Raw genomic sequence first — 19,265 nt, 5'->3', positions numbered from 1 at the left:
GCAGCAGCAGAACAGTTTCTGCTGTCTGCGTATGGCTCACCAACCAGCATCAAGTCTTTGGATTTATTATGACATTATAAATTCAATAGAACTGTAGTTAGTTGTCCAATACAGAAGCCAATACATTTGGCTGCTTTACCCCCAACTAGTGCAGCAGCAAAACAGCACTCAATGAGAGTTTATCACCAAGTTCAGTTATGATATGGAAGAGAACTGAATCCAACTGACTGGGGTTGGAAGATGCAAAACGGTTTCTTGATCCCCGTGACAACTGATTTGGTTCCAGCTCCCACATCTTTACTGAAACTGGTTTCATGCAATTGCAAGAAGGAATGTGGAAAGGCATGTGGTTGTCGGCAGGATGGACTAAAATGTTCCCAACTTTGTGGCGTATGTTGTGGTGACGAGTGTTCTAACTATAAAATATACAATGACATAGAAAGTAAAGACACAGATGAAGAGGAGGCAGATGCACATTTCCATACTGCAAACAGTAATATTGCTAAAAAAATTCGTCTCACACATGACAACGAATGTTTATTTATTTATTTATTTATTTATTACTAAACACAACAGGCGAATGCTCAATTACAGTGTTCTACATTTCTTATTTATCCTTACACTCAGTATATCAGATCTTTACCACCATGTAAAATATATATAAGATACTGATATAATATATTATAAATTACATAAAATATGGAAATAAAATAAACAAGGATAAATCAAGGATAGAAGTTATTTACATTAAAGAAATATATTAATTATGTGTGTAATAAATGACCTGTAAATAATTGACACACTAGAAAGTACGTACATATATGTAATTGAGTATAAACTACGAAAGAAATATATATTTACAAATATTGCGTTTATGTTTACATTGTTGACATTTATTCTTCCATTCCTTGAATAACATTTTTGAATGTCCCAATAGGCATGTGAAATATGTCTAATTTTGGTTCCCTTTCGGAACATCTGTTGTACAGTTCACACATTCTCCTGATAGGTGATTTATTTATAATGTTCGATCTTCTGTTACTACAGTAAAAGAGGCCCCCTTTGGATCGTGTCTTGGAGATAGGAACACGTATGTGTATTTGTTCTAGATGTTGCACTTGAATATTATTGTTCATGATTTTGTATAAGAAACAGAGCAATTGCATATTCCTTCTTTTGCTGAGAGAAGGCAGGTTGTGGTGTTTACAGAGGGAAGTGTATGATTCATATCGGGGATATATGCCTGTTTCTTTTTAAGTGGCGTACCTTACGAATTTATACTGTAGCATTTCTATTTTATGTGTGTACTTTTTGTCCTGAGGAGCCCATATTTCTGCTGCATATTCTACTATGCTTCGGACTAAAGCGTTAAATATTATTTTCATTATTTCTTTGTTCATAAACTCTTTACTCATTCTAATTGAGTACCCTAGGTTCCTGTGTGCCTCATTTACGACCCTTTCAACATGTGTTGCAAATGTAAGTTTTGAATCAAATGTAACTCCTAGATCTCTCATCTCGTTAACCCTTTTAATTTTTGTGTTATTTATTTTGTAATCGAATTCAATTTGCTTTCTATTGCGCGAGTATGTCATCGTGCAGCATTTTTCTATATTCAGATTAAGATCATTTATTTCGCACCACTTTGTTACTGTATTGATTTCACTTTGTAAGGATTTGCAGTCATCAATATTACAAATAGTCTTACCGAATTTCAAGAACTTGATTCAGAAGAAGATTAAAACCATTCTCAAAAAAATATGACCATATGTCAGTATTATCTCAATTGTGATATATGTTTATTTATCTCAATTGTCATAATATATCGATTTTTAAAAAGTATATACCATATTTTTCCTGTGTGTACATGTGTTTGTGATTATTCATTACAAGTCACGAAATAAAAGTGTCAAACTTCAATCAACACCAGGCGCATTTGATTACAAAATAATGGGAGAAGTTTCCACAGAGTTAACTTTATTTTTTACATTATTGGATTATATTGGTTAAATTTATTTTTTACATTATTAGATAGGTTGGATAAATCACAAAAAATTATCTTATTACAGTTATTGGAAATTTTATTTTCTTTAATTTATGTCTGAACACATTTTCGGCTCAGCCTTCACCATTTTTAGTTAATAAAGCAATTACGATCAAATGTCACCGTTCATCCATCATTTTCCAATATGGCAGCCAGAGCACAACTCGGATTGTCGGGGACTTTTTAGTATGTTGTTTGAAATACCATACTGGTAATATCTACCAATTTTTATCTCTGTTGGAATTTTTTCCATTCTTTTATGACATTTTGCCTATTTTTACTGTACTAATAATGCTCCTGGCCGCCTTTACTCTCAGAGTTTCCTCCAGATACCCACTTTATACAATGCTGGGTGGGTGCTGGAGCTGCTTGAACAGGTGGAAAAAATCCCTGTTTTACCCTGCCGGGGATCAAACCTGGATCTCTCGCATGGTAGTCATACTGAGTCATGGTAGTCATGACTGAGATACTGCAGCTTGAACCAGTAGCTTCATAATTACAGACTGACGATGTTATCACTATGCCATTGGGGAGACCCTATAGTAAAGATTAGTGTTGGTGTATAACATATACAAGGCATTTCCACCTAACATGTAAAAGAAGAAATTGTTGAATTTAGATCTGATATTTCCTGTGCACGAGCTTGGTTTGTCCTAGGTGTAGTTCCTTGTATGGTTTTACCTTTAGTGGATGAAGCCTCGCATGCCTGGAAAGCCTCTGTAGATGGAATCTTATCAAGTGTGTGCTTCACAAACTTGACGTGAAGTACAAAGAAAGTTGTAGTTGGAGAGAACTAATTCTCGAGATATTCTTAATTATAGGGCTTCCACCAGAGGTAAAATATATACATTGTGCCTCCCAATAATGAGTGATAAAGGAAGAACAAGAACAAGAAGAAAATTGAAATTTTTAAAAAATGGCCAACACAATAGACCGAAGTAAATGGAAAATATAGTATGTGGTATGTTCCTACAACCATGCAAAGTTTCGTTGAAAATAGATTGATACTTTTTGGGAAGAAAATAATAACTATTTATGAGAGCAGTAGGTAATAGTAACAGTTATAGTAACAATTTCAAGAATTTTGCTTACTAGCGTCGGTCATTGTTATTTCTAGTGGAAAGCACAAGAAAATACCACCCTTTGAGCATATGTAATGCCTGTGCTCCAACTAAAAAAAAAAAAAAAAAGCAGCATTTTGCAACTTTGTAATTTCAAATATATTTTTAAAAATTGGGCCTATGCCCTAGGGTCTCCCTTGGAGGCTCTCATTATTACGTACATGTAAAATAGATATTTTTTTAGGAAAAAAAAAAACCAGTGGTTTATAAATCTATCCCATAACATTACAAGGAGTAACAAAGAATTTTTTAATCTATATTTGTTAATTATGGTAGCAATGGATATATTGTTTTGTAATTTGAGTATGTCATACTAATGAATAAAATGTCATATGTATACTAATGAATAACAGAGTGAGTTGAAATATCATGTGTAGTTTTCAAGAAAAGGTGCATCAATTGCTGCTACACAGTGTCGGGAGAAATATCTCCCATTGGACCACTAAGATTTCCTAGAAAACTGAATTTAGTGCATTATTCATGAGTGTTGTTAGACTGTGCGTGCAGTCTAAGGCACCACGCTTTGGGCTTGGGCTACTGGACGTGCACTGGCTTGGGTCTCCTGGGGGAAGCATAACAACTTTCTCCATAAATTTCAACCCGTGTATGGAACCGGTGGCAACCTACAATGGACATTCCCAATCAATTTTTTTAAAAAGCAATTTTAAAAACTACTCCCTGGGAAAAAAATACCTCTGCAAGATGTAATGATAGAATCACTACAAGATCCTTTATATTATTAGTTTTTATGTATGTTCAATGTTAGTGACAGCTATACTTCTTTCTTATGCAGTTTCCAATGTAACCTCTTACTAGGGCTGGCCTACGTGACGGTGAAAGTCAGCTTGCAGAAGGCGGGTAGTTTTAAAATCTTGTCCTTTCAACCTGAGAGGTGTTGGAAAAAGTTCTGTTTACTGTTTTTTTTTTGTTTTTTTTTTTTCGAATTGCCTATACTGTATAAGGGAATTGATTGAGTAACGGGGGTTTGCATTCTTATATTTTTTGGGCTAGAAGGGAGACCCTTTGAAGGTTCTTCGGTGCCGGTAGAGTGGTGAGGCTAGTAAAATGGCTAGCGGACACGGATCAACCATTTGTTTTCAACGAATTGCATAGATAAGTCCACGCATATTTTCTTGATTTGTTTGGTGACAAGCTAAAGCTTAGTTTCGGTGGACATTTGTTGTTATTATTATTAGAGAACATCTTATCCGAGGGAATTAAGGGACATTTTTAATTTCAAGTACATCGCATAATTAATTGTTGTAATTTCAACCAAGTTTAGTCTATTTCTTAGAGGCCTTTTTCATTATAAACAAGAAAGGAAGGGAATTCGAGAAACATGTCATGTATACTAGTGACAAGCTAGATACATTTTTTAACTAGAGTGCACGTCAAATCTCCTGCATATGGCCTTGAACGGCTGAACAGCACCCGCAAATCACAGACGTGCGGCGTTGCCTAGTTCCATGACAAAGCATTCCCCTCAACCACGCTGTCTGTTTTCCGTGTGAGATTTCAACATGGCATTGCTGCAGTGCACTTTTATTGGCTATCGCCATATGCAGGAGATTTGACACGCACTCTAGTACTGCTGGTCTAGGCCAGCATACGAACCTCATATATATATATATATATTACAGTGTTTCAATTAAAGAGGCAATTTTCATTATAAACAAGAAAGGGAGGGAATTAGAGAAACATGTCATGCATGCTAGTGACAAGCTAGATACATTTTTTAACTAGTACAACTGGTCTAGGCCAGCGTATGAACCTCTCATATACAGGGTGGTGCAAAATACCATTTACAACATGGAGGAGGTGAATCATCAAGTAAAAACAAGGAAAAAATGCCATGTGAAAAAATGTCGAAATCGGCATCGTTTGCGAGTGACAGGCATGGGAAAATCGCCTCACACCATGTTTATAGCACAATAACTCAAGAAGGAAGAAAGATATCAATGTCGGATTAAAAGAATACAAAGAAAGTCGTGCCTGACGAATACAATGGTGCAGCAATTGAGGCCCAGTGTAAATTGCGCAAGGGGACTCTCAAAGAAAGTGGGGAATCCTCCGATGGAAAATATAGGAAATTTACTACTATTTTCTACATAATGTTGAGATCGGAATGTAGGCAGTAAAAAATGACGACGTATGTCCACATGTCCCACTACTGCTGGGACACCGTCCCACACTCGGGAAATAGGAAATTCACCCGAAAATGACGCTATGCCGTCAGATTACGCTGAGATTGATTTCCGCTAATTGATACAGAACGTCCCACTAGAGGCGCTGGGAGTGTAGGTCACCTGTTACATATTAGTGTTGGTGGATACTACGTAGAGAGTGTAGTCGACCGTTGTTCTTCCTGTCTGTTCTGCGTGTTGCAGTGTGGAGTTTAGTCTGGCGTGTGTGTGTGGTTGAATTGCGACAAGGAATATTGCACGTAGAGTATGTATTCCTGTGTTCTTTCTCGGTTTGCAACAACTGCATGGACACCTGTGTGACATTACGTGGGTGCTAATCATGGTAGTTGTGACCCATCACTCGGAGGGAAAGTGCCAAACAGGACAATGGTGGAGTACTCTACCCACGAGCTTGCTGATATGCATCTTGTTTATGGAGAGGCAAACTGAACCAGCCGTGAATCACGGCGTTCGTATTACGAACGTTTTCCCAATAGGCGGTTACCAGCACATGCACTCTTTCAAAGACTTGATGCTCGACTGCGTGAAACTGGATCTCTACTACCCCGTAGGTGGGATTGTGGAAGACTCCGCACTGTGCGCACTGTGCAATTTGAAGATGACGTGTTGGACGCGATACGAGACCGTCCTGCCACCAGCACATGTGTCATTGCTCGAACGCAACAAACCCACCATAGCAATGTGTTCCGCATTATTCAGGAGGAGGGATTGCACCCATACAAATTGCATAAGGTGCACCACATACTGCCCATGGACTTTCCCCTACGCATGAATTTCTGCCAATGGTATGTGCAACAAACTCTTGCCATTCCAGATTTCCCAACAAGAATTTTGTGGACCAATGACGCAATGTTCACCAGTGACGGCATGTACAATAGCCACAACAGCCATGTCTGGGATATGGACAATCCGCATGCAATCATTGTGCGCCATCATCAACATAGGTTCGCAGTGAATGTGTGGTGTGGCGTAGTAGGTGACCACTTGATAGGCCTGTACATTTTGGCCTCTACTTTGTGTGGTGGGAATTATCAGGTGTTTCTACATGACGTATTACCTGAACTTTTGGAAAACGTGCCACTGGCAGGTAGACAACGTATCTGGTTTCAACACGACGGCGACCCTTCACAATTCGACCAGGGATCCAGGGCCTTACCCAATGATATTTTCATCAATCGTTGGATTGGCAGGGGTGGACCTTTACCGTGGCCACCTCGTTCTCCCAACCTCACACTACTGAATTTCTTTGTGTGGGGAGAAATGAAAAGGCTCGTGTATGAAACCCCTGTGGAAAGTGCTGAGGATCTGGTTGCTTGTGTTAGTGCCGCTGCTGGGACAATTGTTGACATGCCAGAGGCATTTGCACATACCAGACAATCAGTGCTTCGAAGATGCCATCTTTGTCTTGAAGTCAATGGCGGACATTTTGAACGTCGTCTCTGAGTATACCAGTGTTTGTGAGCCCCTATCAGCACCGCATAGTGTCCTTTAGTGAAAGGTGTGAGTGAAGATGCTGGAGATTGCTGTACTTCATACCATCGATCTGCATGTGCGGAGGTTGTGCGCTTCTCAGTGGAATCCCTTCAAGATGTGCTGTGCCTGGAAATGTTACATGCCATTGTGTGCGTTTTCTCGCCATTCTCTGTCTTCATTCCTTCGAGGATTACCCACTGTCTTTGGGGAGCTCTCTTGTAGTATGTACAGCCTGACGACATGTGGAGATTGTTTAACTTTTGTTTTTCGTACTGCAAAGTAGTGTGTCAACATTAAGGGATTGAAAGGGCCTCCCCGATGGTGCAGTGGTAGCATCATCGCCTTGCAATCAAGGGGTCCCTGGTTTAATACCCGGTGGAGGCTCATAGTGTTTCGGATCCCACTTTAAACTGTAGGTCTAGTCCCGGTTAGCCTTACTGTGCATAAAGTGGACTTAAAAAACCAAATCAACGAACCATTAAGGGATTGAAAACTTTTTTTTATGATTTTTTTGTATTTTTTTTCCATTTGGGATGGTGTCCCAGCAGTAGTGGGACATGCGACAAATTGTTTTCTTTTCTTCTTCATACCGCAATGTGAACCATGTACAACAGGAGATTTGCAGTTATTTTCCTATTTGCCGGGTGTGGTACGGTATCCCAGCAGTAGTGGGACATGTGGACATACGTCGTCATTTTTTACTGCCTACATTCCGATCTCAACATTATGTACAAGATAGTAGTAAATTTCTTGTATTTTCCATGAGGGGATTACCCACTTTTTTTGAGAGTCCCCTTGCGCAATTTACACTGGGCCTCAATTGCTGCACCATTGTATTCGTCAGGTACGATTTTGTTTGTATTATTTTATTCCGACATTCATATCTTTCTTCCTTCTTGAGTTATTGTGCTATAAACATATGATGTGAGGCGATTTTCGCACGCCTGTCACTCGCAAACGGTGCCGACATTTTTTCCTTGTTTTTACTTGTCGAATCACCTCCCAAGCATTGTAAACGGAATTTTGCACCACCCTGTATATATTACAGTGTTTCAGTTTAAGAGGATAAAGTCATTTTTTATGTGGGGTTATTTCATATGTAATTCTTTTGTACATATTTAAACAAGAAATAAATAGTATTTTTATATCTTTTTAATCTGAACGTCTGAACTTTTATTCATGAGAAAAGAACTGAGTATTCCATAATATCCATGGTAAAAAATTATGGTAGATTATTCTATGACTTTATATTCAACTGAACCATTTTTTGTTAGTTATTGAAGTGTTATGCATCTTATTTTGCCTGGGGAAGTAACGAAGAAAAGTAACAGGTCGAGCCAAGGCAGGTAACTCTCCCTAGAAGAGAAATAGAGCATAACAAAGTTCTCACGTTTCATCGCATTCAGTTTAAGGCAAAAACCAGACTTCCAAAGTTGCGAGACTAGCATTATGCTCAAAACACACCCCACTATGTTAATACGTCACTACTTAGAAAGAGCTCGTTTGTCGTCTGCTTCGAGCATCCAGTTTACTAGGGGTAGCCCACCAAGAGCCAACGTGTGCAGCAGTTTTATAAATCTGTGCAGATTTCAATAATGGAAGAAGGAGCAATAGCAGAAGGGAAAGCTATGTATGCTTTGTAATGATCATTCTTCTGGCCACGTGCAACATAAATGAAAGGGTTCTGCTATGTGTGTGTCCTCAAGTCATGAAAAAAATATTGTTTGTAAAATTGGTTACTGACCAAATTTTCAAAAAATATATATTCAACTTATATTTATCGAAATTTACCATAACCTACACAGTGCAAAATCAGTGACATAAAAGTATGTTATCGATATTGTTCACTTTATTTATATAACATATTTTACTTTATTTTCCATAAGCAATTTCAGTTTGTGTTTCATTTCTGTTGCGCAAATTATGATCAAATATTTTGGTACAGATAAGGGAAAATACACTGCAGAAGGTTTCATCTGTTGCACAGTAGGCTTACATTTCAATGCTTTATTATGTACAATTATTTCTAAATATATAATTTTGAACTGTGAAACAGCAGCCTCATCTCTTTACCCCGGATACGTTAATTTGTTGGCTCACAGCCTCACCACTAGGCATCCTATCGAGACGAGATATGGTAGTTTTGGTCTTGTTTTCATTGAGAGTTGTAAATGTCTGCCTCATGTTCATTTGTAAATGTCTTATGTACCTCCTTCTTGCCTTGGTTTCGAAGGGCTGTTCTCGTTCTCGTCTCAAATTTCGAAAAAATATACAATAAACAACATATACAAAGTTATACCGTTCAAACTCTCACAGTGCATAGAGATTATGAAGACAAAAAATATTTTTTTCTGTTTGACTCGTAAATGAAGTCCACACAGCAGAACCTTTAGTTCCAGAACCTAACTTGACTGAAGTTAAAGATGCTATTAAAAGGCTAATGAATAACAAAGCACCTGGCATTGATTTAATACCAGCTGAGTTAATTAAATATGGTGGAAATTCATTAATATGTCAAATTCATAAATTAATTTGTTTAATATGGAATAAAGAAGAAATCCCTCAACAGTGGAAAGAATCCATAATTGTTCCTGTGTTTAAAAAAGGTGATAAAATGAACTGCAATAATTACCGTGGAATTTCTCTACTCTCAACAACATATAAAATATTATCTAACATTCTTTTAACAAGACTAACCCCATATGCTAATGAAATTATAGGTGATTATCAATGTGGATTTAAACGTAACAGATCAACTACAGATCAAATTTTTCACATCAGACAGACACTTGAAAAAAAGTGGGAATATAATCAAAATGTCCATCAGCTATTCATTGATTTCAAAAAAGCATATGATTCGGTCAAAAGAGATAAATTATATAATACATTAGTAGAGTTTGGAATACCTAAGAAGCTTGTTAGTATGATAAAAGTATGCACCAGTGAAACAGAAAGTAAAATTCGTGTGGGTATTAATATGTCTGACAAATTTACAATTCATGATGGGTAAAACAAGGAGATGCATTATCTCCATTGCTCTTTAATGTTGCCTTAGAATATGCTGTTAGGAAGGTAAAAGAAACTAAAGAAGGACTAAAATTAAATGGTGTGACTCAGTTGTTTGTTAGCATATGCAGATGATGTAGACTTACTGGGGGATGATGTGAATACAATTAAGAATAATGCTAAAATATTTTTCAAAACTGCTAAAGAGATAGGTTTGGAAGTTAACAAAGAGGAAACTAAATATATGCTTACAAGCCGAAACCAAGTGTTAGGTAATAATCAAAATCTAATTATTGATAACAACTCGTTTGAACCAGTTTCCAAATTCAAATACTTAGGAGTAATATTAACAAATGAGAATTATATTAAAGAGGAAATAAAAAGTAGTCTTAATTCAGGAAATGCATGTTACTTCTCTCTTCGTAAACTTTTGTCTTCTCGTTTAATATCTAAGAAACTAAAAGTTAAAATATACAAAACAGTAATTTTGCCTGTAGTATTATTTATATGGGTGTGACACTTGGTCCCTTACATTGAAAGAGGAACATAAATTGAGAGTATTTGAAAATAAAATCCTTAGGAAAATCTTTGGACCTAAAAGGAATGAGGAGACAGGTGAGTGGAGAAGGTTACATAATTTAAAGCACATAATTTGTATTCATGTCTAAATATTACTAGAATAATTAAATCAAGAAGACTTAGGTGGGCAGGCCATGTGGCACGACTGGGAGAAGAAAGAAGAATTTACAGGATTCTTGTTGGGAAACCTGACGGTAAGAGACCTGTAGGAAGGCCAAGACGAAGATGGAGGGACAACGTTGAGATGGACCTAAGGGAAATCGGTAGGGATGGAAAAGAGTATATAGAACTTGTTCAAGATAGGGAAAGATGGAAGGCCTGTGTTGCTGCAGCCATGAACCTTCGGGTTTAAGAAGGCTAGGGAGTTAGTTAGTTAGTTAGTTAGTTGTTTGACTCGTTGTTTCAACGCTACGTCATTTTGTCTTACCTTTTCCAGTTTGCTAACATACATATCTGCAGCACCTTCAGATTTGTCAGGCACTGCTTCCAGAAGCTTGTCTTTGAGGTAGTTTTGAGTCTCTAAATGTAAATCTCTCAAGTCATCCAGGTTAGAGCATGTTCTTATGGTACCTTCATATTTCTTAATGGTAAGATGCAGGAAATGCTTGCAGTATATCACATTTATTTCCTGAAAAGAGATAAATATTTTACGATGAATAATAAAGTAACAGTTTATCTAAAGTTTAATGCAATTTCTCTACCTTTTAAGTACAATCATGAAAATAAGGATAAAACAAACAATATTTTTAAAAATTGGATCATATCACTTGACATCTAATATTTAAGCAATTATCCATTACTGACGTATGTACAACATTAAGATATATGTATATATATTGTGGACAAAAAAACTGGACACCTTAATTTTTGAAATCTGAATTGCAATTACTTATGAATTACGCTCTCAGTTAAGTATTGAACAATTGAACATTCATTATCAAATATTTTCCATACTTTTTCCATTTATTATTTATTTATTTATTTACTCGTATTTACTTATTTGGAACACCTAGTAGGCTTAAAATCAATTTCATGCAATTTTGTTTTAATTTATTGATTTTCAATTCCTGTTGATGTTATTTTGTTGAATGTCTAGAGAGGCATCAATTTTGGTTCATAGTAGCCATAGTAACAGAAATAATTGATATTGTCATTGCTGGTGTTTTACTTGCAAGTGTATTGTAAGTTTGCTAGCTTGAAATGAGACGTGAAGAGGTAGTAAAAGCAGTAGCTCTTTGTGATGATGGTCTTAGTGTGCGCTATATTGCTAGGGTGCTAAACATAGCACGAAGTCCTATCCATGAAGCTCTCAGACAGTATGATGAAAATGGTTCCTATGGTAGAAGACCGGGTTCTGGTTGGAAACGATGCACAACAGCATGGGAATATCATTTAATGCATATCATAGTCTTAAGAGACCATCGCATGACTTCAAATATTGCAGCACAGCATTTGAGAAATGTTCATAGAGCTGTGGTTTCTTCATGAACAGTTCGTAGAAGACTGAATGAAAGTGGTTTATCATCTCGGAGGCCGGCTACAGGTCACAGGTTGTTAGCACGTCACCGGAAGCGAAGATTGGAATTTGCTACTATCACCACACTGCACAGAAAGCCCATATGCTGAACAACAGATTTATTTTACAAAATGAAATAAGAAGCAAACATAGTACACAAATACTACAGCTTTACGGAGTACTAACAGCCAGCCCACTTCGAAACACGGATTGCACACAAACATCGTGCATCGCTCACAGTCTGTACAGCAAGTATCTGACGTGAATCACTCGACCCTGCCTGTCAGCTGTTGCCACTTGGCAGTGCTGCCCTCACACAATGGCGGAATTTACAAGCACTACACACCTTATGGTCATATCTCCCCCTCCCTGGAGGGAATAATTTTTGACATAGAAAAACAAAATATACAAGAAAATATAACAAGTTTAGTCCAAAGTTCAAAATAAATATTTGAATAAACAAAAATCAACTTAAATTTTTATCCGGTTCCACACTTCAGGATATTTGTACATAAATTCATCCAAATAAAATTTCCTTTTTTCTACACTACAATTCCATTTTTTCAAGTTTTCTACATGATGGTTTTCTGTTACTTTTCCTTTACTTAATTCAATTAAACTAAATACACCTATTCTGAGTTCCTTAAAAACATAATAGGGACCTTAATATACATTACAATATTTTCGAATTCTCTTGTCAACAAGACTACTGAGATAATGTGTTTTGAGAAACACCAAATCATGAATTTTGATCTCATCTTTTTTCTGTTGTGTTACATTATGTCTCAAGTTTCTCATTTTTCTCATATTTATATCCTGCATAGTGGCTGAAAAAAGTTTATCATCCCAACCAATTCTTTTCTTCTGTCTGGGAAATATTAAACAATTTATTACACTGGCATCTAACTTACGACTGAACATTAATTCCACTGGTGCATATCCTAAATTGGAATGGATACTATGGTTGATAAAATGAACAATAATATCTATATATTTTGGCCAGTCTTCTTGACTTTCTGAACAACATATACACATCATTCTATTCAATTCTGCATGTACCCTTTCTACTAAATTAGAACTTGCATGATAATTTGGAGTAAACATTACTTCAATACCTAGAGAACTTAATGTATCCACATATTTCTTTGAATGGAATGTTGTAGCATTATCAGAAACAATACCATCTGGAATACCCATATGTCTGATGTATCCTTCTTTCAAACATCTTAAAATACTATGTGTATTACAATAACGAATAGGATAAACAAAAAGATATCTTGTTTTTAAATCTTGAATTGTCAACAAATATTTCTTGCCACACTTGCTTCTGACAAGTGGCCCTTGCACGTCAAAAAATAAAATAACACCATTAGAAGAAGAATCATGAAATGAAAATACATTTTTAGATGGATGTCTGTCAGCTTTGGTTCTTTGACATACCTCACAATTCTTAACATATTTCTGCACATCTTTTCTCATTGCAGACCAATAAAATATTTTATTCATTCTTCTGAGCATTTTGTCTGCTCCAAAATGACCCATGTTGTCATATTATGACCTTAAAAGTATTGGAACTTAAGATATAGGTACACACAACTTATAATGATTAATGAAATGAAAATCACGATACAACAAAATTCCATCTTGTAACTTAAAATACTTTTTCCAGTTTCTTGATATAGGCTCTAAAGTACCTATAGTTATGTTTTCAGATAAATAATCAATGATTGGTTTAAAAATCAAATCTTTCTTTTGTTCATCCATAACAACTTTTTTTGGTATATTAATAACATCATTCCTTAATAAATCTACTACATTTACATGCAAGTATTGAGTACTTTGATCTGGAAAATTTCTAGAAAGAAAATCAGCAGTACTCCACTTAAAAGTCATAATTTTGGAGTTGTAAAGACCATCGCAAAAGATGTGAATTCCAACTTTTTGCATGTCGAAGCCAGATTAGGCAACGATGATCACATACAATAGTAAATCTGTTACCTAGGAGATATTCCTTGCATTTATCAATACAAAAAATAATACTAAGGCATTCTAATTCACTAATTGTATAGCGTGACTCATAATCCTTAAGAGTTCTACTCATGTATGATATTACATATTTTTGACCATTAATCTTTTGCCGCCCAAGCGTCTCGAACGAGATACCCAAATGTAACCTTCACTGTCCCAAGCGTCTCGATCGAGATGCTGTGTCAAGGTCGTAGTTTTTACGTTATAACTTTTCTATTTTTGGCTAGAATTTCGATTTTATTTTTTTATATTGTTCCTATACCTGCCGCAAAATTAGTTTGGTATTGATGTTAGGAAGCATGTGGAGAAAGCGGGTCTACTTTACTGCGGCAGGGTGGGTTGCTGGCATGCGAGCCAATCAAAATCGTCCCAGTGCTTCACCCAAGCTCTGGTTACCTAGCAACAGAAAATGTTTATCACGGTGTTGCCGCTTATCGGGCGATTGTTCTTGCGATCAGTTTTCATGTTGTTGGGACAGGACGTGTTGTTTGTTGCGTTGCTGTGATATTTTAACCAGTCCGTTTGTTTAGTGTTTACTGAATTTAGAGTATTCTTTGTTGTATATAGCGTGTTGTTTTAGTGTGTTTTTTGTGTACATAATTTTCTGCTTGAGTGTGTTGTGTGCTTGTGTGAAGAATGTCAAGCACAGGAGGCAATACTCGAGGAATTCCTCTCAAAGGCCAAACGTGGGAAAACATTTGTTCTGTGCGCAAATATTTTGAGCAAGAGAGAAACAATGGGGGTCCAATCATTTCTGTAAATAAAGTTCTGGACAGGACTGCTGCTGCTGTCGGCGTGTCAAAGAACACTATTGTTACCATGGGGAAAGAATAATATAATGTGGTAGAAATAAATCAATGCGAGGCTTCAAAACTGGAAACCCCAGGAAAGAAGAGGAATATCAGTTAACGCGTAACAAATTTAGATACCTTTCAGCGAGACACTATTCGTCGCCATATTTACTCTTATTATAGGAGGAAAGTTCATCCCACTGTAGGGAAACTGTGCGTTTTGTTGAAAGATTCTGCATTTTTTCAAGGTGGGAAAACATCTTTAAGGACAGTCATAAAATCTCTGGGATTCTCATACAAAAACAAATAAATGGACGCAAAATAAAGTATGGAGGCACATGGGGATGTGGAGGTAGGGCTCCACACATTCTCGACCTCGACCATATTATGGAGGTGATGCGGTGATGTGGTTCACCAACCGCCTTTACCCCAGGTTTGCCCCAGGTACTCATTTGGGCTGAGTCGACTCCGGAGCCGCTAGGGATATTTGATTGTTTGATTCATTCATTTGTTGTTTTAAGTTCACTTTATGCACGGGAAGGCTAATCAGGACTGGACCTACAGTTTAAAGTGGGATCCGAACCACTGTGTCATGTGCCTCCACCGGGTATCGAACCCCTTGATTACAAGGCGACGACGTTACCACTACCCCATCGGGGAGGCCTGCTAAGGATATTTGAAAGAGTTCCCCAAACCAAAGCGGGTCTCCCACGTAAAAGTCAGACGCCTCACCAACTGGACTTTGTGCAATTCAGTTGTGGTATAATTGAAAGATGGGCAGACTTTAACGGCGACTTCGGAAAGAAATGATTATTGAAAGTGTATATATTCTATATTTTCAGAATGAATTGTAAAGGTAACCTGTAAACAATTCTCGTTTCGTTAATTTGTTCATGTTGTAAGGGAGATGGAAATGAAGAAAGAAAACAATAACACATTCATCATTGTTGTCATTATTGTTATTCCGTTTTCCTCAAAAAACAATAACACATTTCATAATTGTTGTTCTTTTTTATAACATGTTTTCCTCGACAGAAGGCTGCACTGCGTACCGTACCGCATGATATGGCAACACGGTGACGCGTGTTCCTTCAGCTCTCAATACCAAACTAATTTTCCGGCAGGTATAACACATGTATTTAACAGAAATGGTTTTTTGCATTTTTTTTTTGTCTTCATGAAAATGGAGGGGAAAAGGCGGGAAAAGGTACTTCTCTTTTGCGGCTCTTTTCAACATCAAATTTTTGCCGACAAAGGAAGACCGGCTATGTTGTTCTAAAGCAATGCTTTTCACTCCCTCCTGCTAAGTGCATTTGAAGGAAGCTTGTTTATCAGTATCGGATGTCAAAATGAAAGTTTTCCGTGAGGGCGCAATCAGGGGGTGGGGGAGGGGGAAGACTGGTTGTTGAATCTGCGTTGTGAGAATGGAATTTCGAAGCATGCTGAAGGAAACCTTTGTTCTTTTTAGCACAAGTGTCCACAAGTGGCAACAGGGGTTACCCAGCATTGTCTAAAAATAGAATTTCAAGCAGCTGCAAGAATTGGCGCTCATTTCACTACGTTCTAGCTTTTCGTCCGTGAATGTTGTGCGTAGGTGTCATTTTGTGCCCAAGTGCAAGGACATTTTTTGGGTGAAGTGACAATTTTTTGAAATAATTTTTGGGCGTTTTCTCCCTTCCCCTCCATATAGCTATATGCCAAATTTGCATAAATTTTGCATAGATTTGGCATTTTGACATTTTTTTTGACACAAAGTCAATAGAAATATTATTAAAAACCTTGAAGTGAGTGCTTTGTCTTACCTTTTCCAGTTTGCTAACATAATCACCTGCAGCACCCTCACATGTATCACGCATTGCTTTCTGAAACTTCATTTTGAGGTTGATATAAGTTTCTTTGTGAATTTCACTCAAGTAATCCAGGTGAGTGTTTTCTCTGATGATACGTTCATATTCAGTAATGCTAAGCTGCAGGAGATGCTTGCCATATATTACATTTATTTCCTGTATAGAGAGAAATATTACAGGATGAATAAGAATGTAACAGATTATCTAAAATGTAATGCAATTTCTCTACCTCTTAAGTACAATCATAAAAATAAGGATAAAACAAACAAGATTTCTAAAAATATGATCATATCACTTGATATATGATACTTAAGCAATTATCCATTAGTAAAGTATGTACAACATTAAGACAAATATAAAAAAGGAGTCATCTTTGACATTGATAAAAGAAATCAGCTGAACTAGATATTTAAAAATAGGTAATCATCTTGAGTCATCAAAGAATTAACAGTAGTTTATCAATTAACATAATGATGAACTGTATTTTTCACTTACATTTCTATGTAAAATCTAACAAGTCATTAAACATAACCGTGAAGAACAAGGGTTCCACTCTTAGTATTCATAACAGGTGATCAATCACCTTCCACCAATATAAAAATTCAATAACGTTCCCACTGAGACATCCAAAACTAACAATATATTGCCAATTAACATAGAGTAAACTTTATGACACTTTCCTGTTTAAAATTAAGTGATATCTAAAACAAGGAACCTAGTAAGTGAGAGTTGAGAATAGTCATCTCCTTCCCACAACAGATGGTCATTAATGCACCATTATCTGAGGTAACTCTTACAAAACAGTGTAATGCAGTCTACAGTTCCTTCAGCTCATGCGAGGTTGGGAAAAATTGCATTTTCTTTGAAATTCAAATTATGGTTTGTTATGTTTAGTTCACTGTAAACTATGTTTTAATGAAAATGTCGAAAAAAAATATATATTTATAAATCAGGAACAGCCAGCCAACCCAAGGCACACATGACAATAAAATAATTGCCTTAGGTCTTTTATAGTATTGGATTGTTTAAAGATAAAATTATTTTTGTCTTCTTCCAAAATTATTGAATTATATTCAGGGTGTTGAAAAACAACTTCAACAATGGCTGCATGTTGGTAGATATCATACGAACAAGTAACTTTTGCTGATGAACATTTCATCTAAGCACTTAGATTTTGTGCTATATGTGATGAAAAAAGTAGCTCTCAACATCACTTTGCTCTCAGACTTGTCCACTTCAGATATCAAACAAGATATAAAAATTATCAGGAAGCATGCAGGTAGAGTTAAGACGTATTGAAAAGACAGAAAAGGTATACTGAAAGAGTGGAAACAAGCCTCTTTGCCACATGAATTCCTAGGAATACATCGCCTTTCTGCCACTTTTGGCTGATCATGAAAATGAGAATGAATGGTGATACAATGGAGTTGATGTAAGGGCAATCACAAACACATATGCGGTGCAACGTAAGTCTCACTGAGGAGTATAATGAGAGTGAGTCCTGTTGCCAGGCATTTGGGTGGCTTTAGGAAGAGTCAAGTCACCTATTACACACCAGAAACTCAAAAAAGTAATCAGTTTCTTTCAGTGCTAAATTGTACTAAATACAGTGGAAGCTTCAGAATTTGCTGTCATGTCTAAACACCTGAAAGTGTAATGTGTAACCATTCTATCAGAAGATTACTTACGTGAAATTTAAAAGATTTCGTAATTCCGCGTTGCACAATTTAATGGTTCAATCCTATTAATTTCGAAGATCCACTGTCTTCATTCACAAAAGGGTACGGCGTTTGAAGCGGAGATGGTACCGCGTCAGTACATTGTTTGTTCCCGGGCCACGATGGTTGCGATTTTTCCCGTTCGGCAGCACTGGCTCACGCATCTTGGTTTGCGTCGTCTGCTTCCTGTTGTCGGGTGGCGTTGCCAGTTGGGGGTTGGGGGGTTGGGCCGTGTTGCTCGGTAATGTGCCGTTCCTGTTCCCCACGTGGCTGGAGGGGGGTCGAGTATGTGCATAGCATCTTTTCTTTTACAGGTCGGGGATCTTTCTGAGGACAGGGTGCCAAGTTGGGTGTGCTTGTCCATTGTCCAGGTTTAGTGCTGGTTTCTGCTGGATGATAGCATGGGTTTCTTTGATGGTGTTTTCTGTGACAGAGCCGGTTGGGTGAAGTATGGATATGGAGGAGATGGTGTGGTTAGTGGAGTGGAGGTGTTGGGAGAGGCCTGATTTAGGTGTGTCGTTTTTGGAATCTTTTACATGTTCGTTAATCCGTTCTTGGACGGTGCGGATGGTTCTGCCAATGTAGGTGTTGTGGCCTAGGCATGTGGTCTTGTAGACACCGGGGGATGCAAGTTTGGGTAGGTAGTATCTCTTGAAGTTGGGTAGTGCCCTTCCGATTTGGGATATGGGTTTGTGTGCTACTCGGATGTTGAAGGGTTTGAGGGCCTTGGCAAATTTTCCAGATGTGGTGGGGTGGTATGGAAAGGCGATCCATTTGGGTTTAGGATTTTGGTTCGGGTTATCTCTGTTTCTTGGATGTCTGAATTGGGTTTCTGTTTTTGCGCACCACATGGATAGTTGGCGCTCGGTGTAACCGTTGTTTAGGCCTATTTCCGTTACGCACGCTATTTCATCTTGCAGGTCATCTTCTGTGCAGCT

At 37.2% G+C, this 19,265-nt stretch overlaps 1 protein-coding gene across 2 annotated transcripts in view; it reads right to left on the bottom strand.

Annotated features, from left to right (window-relative positions):
* The window catches only part of LOC145988916 (uncharacterized), a 195,484-nt gene that overhangs the window by 35,781 nt on the left and 140,438 nt on the right, over nucleotides 1–19,265 (bottom strand). For both annotated transcript variants that reach the window (XM_083124213.1, XM_083124214.1), the window contains 2 exons: nucleotides 16,565–16,765; nucleotides 10,855–11,055 (listed from right to left, as the gene is read on the bottom strand). In XM_083124213.1, the coding sequence (XP_082980339.1) occupies nucleotides 10,855–11,055; nucleotides 16,565–16,765 (402 nt within the window). The remainder of the gene's footprint in view (nucleotides 1–10,854; nucleotides 11,056–16,564; nucleotides 16,766–19,265) is intronic.

This window comes from Lepisma saccharinum, chromosome 6 (genome assembly GCF_977018435.1).
Source record: "Lepisma saccharinum chromosome 6, izLepSacc3.1, whole genome shotgun sequence".
Lineage (NCBI taxonomy): Eukaryota > Metazoa > Arthropoda > Insecta > Zygentoma > Lepismatidae > Lepisma > Lepisma saccharinum.
Note: the sequence above shows the minus strand (reverse complement) of the source record. Positions and strands in the feature narration are given on the sequence as shown.